The 9313-nt window shown below is 48.7% G+C and overlaps 1 protein-coding gene across 1 annotated transcript in view; it reads left to right on the top strand.

Moving 5' to 3' along the window:
* LOC116084149 (myosin-7) overlaps window positions 1–9313 on the top strand; it is a 22565-nt gene that overhangs the window by 8391 nt on the left and 4861 nt on the right. The window contains exons 15-25 of the mRNA XM_031361004.1: window positions 3–122; window positions 383–638; window positions 1396–1638; window positions 1763–1939; window positions 2914–3059; window positions 4537–4627; window positions 5336–5725; window positions 5910–6036; window positions 6194–6312; window positions 8591–8787; window positions 9249–9308. Coding sequence (XP_031216864.1) covers window positions 3–122; window positions 383–638; window positions 1396–1638; window positions 1763–1939; window positions 2914–3059; window positions 4537–4627; window positions 5336–5725; window positions 5910–6036; window positions 6194–6312; window positions 8591–8787; window positions 9249–9308 — 1926 coding nt within the window. The remainder of the gene's footprint in view (window positions 1–2; window positions 123–382; window positions 639–1395; window positions 1639–1762; window positions 1940–2913; window positions 3060–4536; window positions 4628–5335; window positions 5726–5909; window positions 6037–6193; window positions 6313–8590; window positions 8788–9248; window positions 9309–9313) is intronic.

Genomic DNA, 9313 nt, shown 5'->3' with positions numbered 1-9313 from the left:
GGTCTGCTGGGTCTGCTGGAGGAGATGCGGGATGAGAGGCTGAGCCGCATCATCACCAGAATCCAGGCCCAATCCCGAGGTGTGCTTTCCAGAATGGAGTTCAAGAAGCTGCTGGAGCGCAGGTGAGAGATCTTTAAAGGAGATCCCTAGCCCTCCTGGGGTTCAGGCTAATTGAGTGACAGCGTCAAGAGAAAGACTTCAGTGAGCCCAGCAGGAAGAAATCATTAGGAGGGATCATATGAACACAAGCTGGTCCTTAGCTTTTTGAGGACCTCAGAGAGGGTGAAATAAATGAAGGAAAGGGGGATTTACCTAGGAATATGGGCCTCAGATGGGAAGGACCAGGGGAAGCTCCATATCGCTCTCCTCATCCTGCCTGCAGAGACTCCCTGCTGATTATCCAGTGGAACATTCGAGCCTTCATGGGGGTCAAGAATTGGCCATGGATGAAGCTCTACTTCAAGATCAAGCCGCTGCTGAAGAGCGCAGAGACAGAGAAGGAGATGGCTAACATGAAGGAGGAGTTTGGGCGGGTCAAAGATGCACTAGAGAAGTCTGAGGCTCGCCGCAAGGAGCTGGAGGAGAAGATGGTGTCCCTGCTGCAGGAGAAGAATGACCTGCAGCTCCAAGTGCAGGCGGTGAGGCCACATGGACATTGTTAGCTCCTCCTCATGCTTTGGCCATGCTCCCCACAATCCCATACCTCTCTCTACCTAGGAATGTACAATCTTGTCGCTCATAGGCTGAGGATTCTGGTAGCACACTTTCAAAGACCTCCTCAGAAGGAAAAAAAGATTAAAAAAGAATCCCCTTTTAAATATGTAGGCTTGGGCATATATGGTGGCACACGTCTGTTATCCCAGCACTTGGGAGATGGAGGCAGGAGAATCAGGAGTTCAAGGTTAGCATTGGTTATAGAGTGAGTATAAGACCAGCCTAGGCTATAAGAGATCCTGTCTCAAAAATATACAGGTATACACACATACACACACACACACACACACACACACACACAAGGAGAAAAAGAGAGATAGATCTTAGGGGAAACTATAAATCATCTATGAGCTTAAATTTCTTGAGTTTAGACAGGACCCACCTGCCTCTTTCATAGGTTAAAATTCGCAGGGTGTAACATCAGTCAATGCAGTTCCTTAGAAAGCGAGGAAACTAGAGGAAAACGCCATGTGAAGACTTTGACTTCCCTCCTCTGCTCCTCTCCCTAGTGCTCCCAAGCCAGACCATCCTAAACCTGCCTCCTTAGCCTCCTGAGGTTCTTCTCAGATGGGAATAAGGCGGGGTCCCTCTCCTATCTGGCTATTGTACCTCTCCCCTCTACCTGTGAGGACAAGGGCCTGTCTTCTCTGACCAGCTCCCCATTCTGTTCCTTGCCCCCAGGAACAAGACAACCTAGCGGATGCAGAGGAGCGCTGTGACCAACTGATCAAGAACAAGATCCAGCTGGAGGCCAAGGTGAAGGAAATGACGGAGAGGCTGGAGGATGAGGAGGAGATGAACGCTGAGCTCACTGCCAAGAAGCGCAAGCTGGAAGATGAGTGCTCGGAGCTCAAGAGGGATATTGATGACCTGGAGCTGACTCTGGCCAAGGTGGAGAAGGAAAAGCATGCAACAGAGAACAAGGTGAGGCCAGCTCCCTCCGGTTCCAAACCACAGCATGTTTCTTAAGGTAGCTTGGAGGTTCCTCTAGGTGTCTCCAGGATGGTGTCCTTTGACTTAAAGGGAATGTGGAATTTGTGTTTGGCAGGTGAAAAACCTGACAGAGGAGATGGCTGGTTTGGATGAGATCATTGTCAAGCTGACAAAGGAGAAGAAAGCTCTGCAAGAGGCTCACCAGCAGGCTCTGGATGACCTGCAGGCTGAGGAAGACAAGGTCAATACTCTAACCAAGGCCAAGGTCAAGCTGGAACAGCAGGTGGATGATGTAAGCAGACTGGGCATAATGGGCTTAGATGTAGCATGCCTTTCTGTGCTGAGAGGTATGTGCGAATGGCTGTGTTTGGGTGGGGGTGTTGGAGCACTGGAAAGTCTTTAGGCTATTGACATCTTCCCAGAATAAAACTGGAGGCTAGAAAGCATGAGGGTTATCAACCCCCCCCAAAAGTATCTAATCTCACTGTTATGATCAAGAACAGGGGTAGTTTCTCTGTTTTGTTTTTTATGTTTCAAGGTAGAGTTTCTTTGTGTAGCCATGGCTGTCTTGGAACTCATTCTGTAGATGATCCTGGCCTCAAACTTACAGAGATCCTCCTGCCTCTGCCTCCTGAGTACTGGGAGTAATAAAGCATGTGCCACAATGCCCAGCCTGGGCTGGCTTTTTATCTAATTAAGCTTTTAAGTTAAAAATTTAAACCCACATAACTCTGTCTTTGGCCACAGGGTTTAGAGGATTATCTTATATACCGTATGAGAATACCATATATCTCTTTGGTAAATCGTTAGACTTTTGAGGAGGATCTTGGCAGAGTCTGGTCCCAGATGACCATTGTTCTTTCAAATGTGTATCTGTCCATTGGCTCCCTTGCCATTCTGCCCTGATAACCCAGTATCTGTCTCAGTCGCAGGACTAAGAGCTCCCCTCAGACGGGCACTTGAGTTTACTCAGTTTTGTGTCTCCAGTACCCTGCACAGAGCCTGGAACCCGTAGGTACTTACAGGATGCTGAATGAATGAATGATTATGGCTTTAGAATCTTATCCCACATTCATTCATTCACAAAATAATCTATTGAGCAAACCTTGCAGTCTAGACATTCTCGTGGTTCCCTGGAAACATTGGTTCTTTCTAGGGAAGTGTCCAAAGTCCTGGATTCTCTAAAGATTTCCAAAATATAGACAAACAAAACTCAGGTCAAGATGTCCTACCTTGTGGTTCATAGCTGGCCCTTTTCTCTGCCAGCTGGAAGGATCCCTGGAGCAGGAGAAGAAGGTGCGCATGGACCTGGAGCGAGCAAAGAGGAAGCTGGAGGGTGACCTGAAGCTGACGCAGGAGAGCATCATGGATCTGGAGAACGACAAGCAGCAGTTGGATGAACGACTCAAAAAGTACCGTGTTCCATACTTCCAGGGCCCTTTCTCCAGCCCAGTTCAGCTCACTGCAGTACAGGCCAACCCAAGCAAAGGCCATCCTGAGAGGCAATGGGTGCTCAAACTGGGGGTAAAGGCTCCCTAGCCCACACATCAGGTCCCATGGTCCTCCCTAGCAAGGAGTCTCGGTTGGATCTCTCTTGTCCCTGCTGGGCTCTTGGGAGAGGTGAAAGTAAAAGCTTGCTTCATTTATGAGCACTTGGACGGATAGGGAGGAAGGCTGCATATGATTTCAAAGGAATTGCTCTGCTGTTTAAAAAATGAAAGGGTTGGGTAATTTCTTTTTTCTAGGCAGATTCTAATTCCAATCTTTATTGCAAGTCCTTCCCGAAGGCGCACACACAGACTTGGTGAATAGTGAACTGCAAAAACATATTTTGATATTTGAGGATCTGATAGTACTTCAACTTGTATTTGCATAGGAGTCTTCACACTTCCCTAGGCACAGAGTTTGCTGAATGAATGAGTGAATGACATATGGTCCCAGTGGGTTTTCAACCTCCCTTCTTTTATATTTTATTTTTAAGTGTGTGTGTGTGTGTGTGTGTATGCACTGCTCACAGAAGTTGGAAGAGGGCACCAGACCCCTTGGAGCTGGCCTATCAGGCAGTTGTGAACTGCATGGTGTGAGTGCTGAGAACTGATCTTGCTTCTTCTGGAAGAACATCACTCTCCCCTGTCCTCCCCAGAATCCTTACAAAGTTGGTATCCGTCATCCTATTTTACCAGAGAGACAGCTAAGACTCAGAAAGGTTAAGGAGTGGAGAGGGAAGTGAGCATGCTCAAGGCGCATGATCTCGTGTGAGAAACCCTTGTGATCCCAGTACTGTGTGCAGTGAATATACACCAATTTAAAAAAAAAAAAAAAAAAAAAAAAAAAAAAAAAAGAAGCAACTGAGTCGCTTAAGCTAACAGTAACAAGTTAAAGGCCACCAGTACCAAAGAGAAAGAAAAGAAAAAAGGGCCTTTGCAATAGTCTCATTACTTCACAGAGGAGAATGCCTAGGCTGGAGAGACAGCTCAGTAGTTAAGAGCACTGACTGCTCTTCCTGAGGTCCTGAGTTCAATTCCCAGCAACCACATGGTGGCTCACAACAATCTGTTATGGGCTCCAATGCTCTCTTCTGGTGTGTCTGAGGACATCAACAGTGTATGCTCATACATTAAATAAATAAATAAATAAATAAATAAATAAATAATAAATTTTAAAAAGAGGGGAAAGCCCCACAGAGCCCCACCCCACTACCCTGCTACAGGGCTTTTCATTATCTTCTTTCTGGACTTGAACCTGACAGCAGGTGTTATCCTTTGGACATCCTAAATCACTCTTGGAAGTATTTTTTGCCTGCACTTTATTGGTTTTATAGTCACCAATCTCTGGAGGATACACAGGTGCCTACCTGGCCTGCTACCCCACCCCCTTTCTTCCCTACAGGAAGGACTTTGAGTTAAATGCACTCAATGCCAGGATTGAGGATGAGCAGGCCCTGGGCAGCCAGCTGCAGAAGAAGCTCAAAGAGCTTCAGGTAAGGCTAGAGGCTGCAGCCGATATGGCGTCCCCGGCTGGCTCTCAGCTTCCCCGGATCCCTCTCCAGGGTGTGCTACTCCTGCATCACAGAACTGAGTGCCTGTAAAAGGAGATAAAATAAACAAGGCTTCCAGTTGGGGCTTGTATGATCCAAGGAAGACACAGGAAGAGACCCCGGGAGTGGGGAGAGCTCTAGATGGCAGGACTCCTGGTTTTGTGTCTCAGTATGTCTAGTCAAGAGAATACAGAACTCCACTGCAGACCTCTGAGTGCCCATGGCCACCCTGTCACCTGGTGGTGACTTTTGAGGTCCCTTCAGCCTTTATGGTTCTTTCCTCTGTAGCAGGCGTTGAATTAGGTCTTTAGCTATTTTATCGAACAGGTGTGGTTTTCTCGGTTACACTTTTGCTACTTTCCCCCACTAAACTGCTTGCAAAAACCCATGAGACACAGATTGGGTTTTTTTTTGGCCTTCTCTAAGAGATCTGCTTCCTTCTAATAAAGAGAATGCGGAATGCTCAGGCCTAAAGGAAAGCTGACTAGGCTGTGCAAGACACCTTCTCCCAAATCTTTCTATGTCCACCTCTCCAGTAACACATCAAACTTGCTTGCTGTTCTCATAAGCCAGGGGTCTTTTAGAGCCCCAAGGCTGGCCTCAATGGAGGGCTCCCAGAAGCAGATCTGACCCTTCCGTGTCCCTGGCTAGGCACGCATCGAGGAGCTGGAGGAGGAGCTGGAGGCCGAGCGCACAGCCAGGGCCAAGGTGGAGAAGCTGCGCTCTGACCTGTCCCGGGAGCTGGAGGAGATCAGTGAGAGGCTGGAGGAGGCCGGTGGGGCTACATCCGTGCAGATAGAGATGAACAAGAAGCGCGAGGCTGAGTTCCAGAAGATGCGACGGGACCTGGAGGAGGCCACGCTGCAGCACGAAGCCACGGCCGCTGCCCTGCGCAAGAAGCATGCGGACAGTGTGGCTGAGCTGGGCGAGCAGATAGACAACCTACAGCGGGTGAAGCAGAAGCTGGAGAAAGAGAAGAGTGAGTTCAAGCTGGAGCTGGATGATGTCACCTCCAACATGGAGCAGATCATCAAGGCCAAGGTGGGCCCTCTCAGCAGACCCTCCTCTAATCCCCTCCATCTGCTTCCGGTGTCCATCCTCTTTCTTCCTTGACGGCTCATCTGGTTGCCCCCCCCCCCACCTTCTTTGGTTTTCTCTTTGATTGCAATCCTTAGTCCATTTTAGTCCCTTCCTGCACCTACTCTGTAACTCCCTCCTCTCTCAGGCTAACCTGGAGAAGATGTGCCGGACCTTGGAAGACCAGATGAATGAGCACCGGAGCAAGGCTGAGGAGACACAGCGTTCTGTCAATGACCTCACCAGCCAGCGGGCCAAGCTGCAGACAGAGAACGGTGAGCCCAGGGTTGGAGCTCCATGGTCCCCAACCTCCTGAGCCATCCTGGCCTTGGGTGTACATGCCCTCTCACAGGCCTACAGAGAAGGGAACCTAAGGGTTAGGGGCAAGGTTGAGGGTGGAGAGGGGCTGAAGGTACCTTGGTGCCTCCCCAGGGGAGCTGTCCCGGCAGCTGGACGAGAAGGAGGCTCTGATCTCTCAGCTGACCCGAGGCAAGCTCACGTATACACAGCAGCTGGAGGACCTCAAGAGGCAACTGGAGGAGGAGGTCAAGGTAAGGCCTGGACTCTGTGCAGGGTCCAAGCATAGAATGCACCAATTGGCCTCGAATCTGCATCTCTTTCTTCTCTAAGAACGAGGCTTGTCTGGTCCACAATTCTCTACAAACTGTAAAAAAAGAAGTAACAACCCAGCCTTTACTAAGTATCTTTTAAAATCTGTTCCCCAGGCTGAGAGAGGCCCTTTGCCGGCCTACTGCTGTGCAGGGGTGGGGAGTGGGAGGGTAAGGAGGTAGAGAGGAAATTATCTAAGGTAGCGATTCTCAGCCTCTGGGTTGTGACCTCTTTGGGGTCAAATATTAGATATCATTCATATCAGACATTTACATTAAGATCTAGAACAGTAGTAAATTATAGCTATGAAGTAGCAATGAAAATAATTTTATGGTTGAGGGCCACCACAATGTGCAGAACTGTTTTAAAGGTCACAGCATTAGGTAGGTTGAGAGTCTCTGATCTGAGGAGATGGGATTTGGCCTTCTTGGTTGCAGATGTGGGTGCAGGGACCACACAAAGGGGTCCTAGGTTTATGAGAGCAATCTGAAGTCTATCCCTATGGTAAAGAGCTTAAGACCCTGAGTTTTTTGTTGTTGTTGTTTTGGTTTGGTTTGGTTTGGTTTTGGTTTTGGTTTTGGTTTTGGTTTTGGTTTTTGGTTTTTGGTTTTTCAAGACAGGGTTTCTCTGTGTAGCCCTGGCTATCCTGGAACTCACTCTGTAGACCAGGCTGGCCTCGAACTCAGAAATCTGCCTGCCTCTGCCTCCCAAGGGAATCTGGCTGGGGAGATAGCTAAGTCAGTAAAGTGCTTGCTTCAGGAGCATGAAGGTGTTTGGGCCTGAGTTCAAACGCCAGCACTTGTAATCCCAGCGCGGAGATGGCAGAGACAGACAGTTGGCTTGCCTTTACTGCTTTATGAATTCTTCTTCCTCCCAACCTTCTCCACCCCTTTTCTTCCACCCTTTGAACCCCCTAACACTAGATAAGAGAAAAGAAAGAATAAAGGGGAAAGGAAAGAGATCCCTGAATAAAATTCGAAGTTGGAAAGAGGACGATGTTATTGTTAGACTACTTCCCGCTGATTAGGGGTGTTGAGTTTGTTGCTGGGGAAGTTTGATCTTCACCATCAGGATATCTAATTTCTCCTTCTCCTCCTTCTCCTTCTTCTTCTCCTTCTTCCTCCTCCTCTCTTTCTTCTTCCTCCTCTTTTGCTCCCTCCCCTTCTTCCTCCTTATTTTCTTCTTCCTCCTCCTCCCCTTCTTCCTCATCTTCTGCTCCCTCCTCCTCTTCCTCTTCTTCTCCTTCTTCTTCTCCTTCTTCCTCCTCCTCTCTTTCTTCTTCCTCCTCTTTTGCTCCCTCCCCTTCTTCCTCCTCTTCTTCCTCCTTATTTTCTTCTTCCTCCTCCTCCTCTTCCTCTTCTTCTCCTTCTTCTGCTTCTCCTTCTTCTTATACTTCCACCACCTCCTCCTCTCCTTCTAGTTTCTTCTTTGCACATGACTACTTAACAAACCTCGAGCAACAGTGACCAACAGCAACCAACAATGACCAACAACCCCCAACATCCAACCCTACCTCTCTGAGCCCTAGCATTTATATACCCTCTGAAAAGTCCCTAGAATTTCAAATGTCACACAATTGCAGAAACTATCTGCAGATGGCAAAATCATACCACTGCTAGAGCATGAGGCAAATCATAGTCAGCTGCTGTGGACAAGCTGAAGCAGCCCCATATCCCACTCCTGGGATTAAAACAAACACACATTTTTATAATATTTCTGTGGGATTTTTTTTAAGAAACCAAAATTCTAAAATCATCACATCAGCCCAGCCAAATTGGTGATCCTGAGGTCTCAGTGACAGACTTTGTCTCAAAAAAATATGGTAAACAGTGCCTGTGAAATGATACCCATGGTTGACTTCAGCCCCACCCACACATGTACAAACATCCCAACTCCTCCCTACAAAACCCCAAAGCTCAGTACTAACCTATCTCTTACAGTGTGGTGATCTTAAGGAAAACTTCCTGATTTCTCTGTTTGCTCCTATAAATGCACTGGGTGATCAGATCTGTTGCAAGGAACATCGGGCAGCGGGCACAGAACTTTGTAAACAGTGCGGCACTGCTTCATTATTTAGGGTCATTCTTGCTCAGCAAACTACACCAGGTTCACTGGAGAGTTGGAGGTAGATGTGGCCAAGGGACAGACATGTTGAGATTGGGGTCAAGGGATGGCAGAGGAAAAAGCTGACCCATTTCCTTGATGCCTACCTCTTCCCAGGCCAAGAACGCTCTGGCCCATGCACTGCAGTCAGCCAGGCATGATTGTGACCTGCTGCGGGAACAGTATGAGGAGGAGACAGAGGCCAAGGCCGAGCTACAGCGTGTCCTGTCCAAAGCCAACTCAGAGGTGGCCCAGTGGAGGACCAAGTATGAGACAGACGCCATACAGAGGACGGAGGAGCTGGAGGAAGCCAAGTGAGTCCTGGTAACCATCCCTGGCTGAGGCTCCTCTGCAGCCCTGGCTGAGGTTCAGTAGTCCACATGTAGGGGACTCTTAGGCACCCCCACCTCCTGCTCCTCTCAGGGAAGCTTTTTGCTCGCGTTATGTTTCTCATCCGAATATAAGACGAACAAAAGGTTTGTCTGAGGGCTGAGTGCTCCCACCTGGGGTACGGTGCTGTGGGGAACGGGGCTGATGCAGCCCAGAGAATCAGACTTCTGGTCCTCACAGGTGCTATGTGTCTTCATGCTCAGCTACTAAGATTTGCCTGCCAAGCGCCCAGCCTCTGAAGCCTGACCTCGGGCTTATCTGAATGCTTCTAGGTAGTCAAGGATAGTCTTTTGAAAGTCACATGTTTTCCTCTTGTCCAAACCTACCTCCTCCATTCCCCCCACTCCTCTCTTCCCGGCCACCCTCCCTACTTCCCCTGCTGCAGGAAGAAGCTGGCTCAGAGGCTGCAGGATGCAGAGGAGGCAGTGGAGGCTGTCAACGCCAAGTGCT

The sequence above is a fragment of the Mastomys coucha genome, unplaced genomic scaffold (genome assembly GCF_008632895.1).
Source record: "Mastomys coucha isolate ucsf_1 unplaced genomic scaffold, UCSF_Mcou_1 pScaffold9, whole genome shotgun sequence".
Classification (NCBI taxonomy): Eukaryota; Metazoa; Chordata; class Mammalia; order Rodentia; family Muridae; genus Mastomys; species Mastomys coucha.
This window is presented reverse-complemented; position numbering and strand designations above follow the sequence as displayed.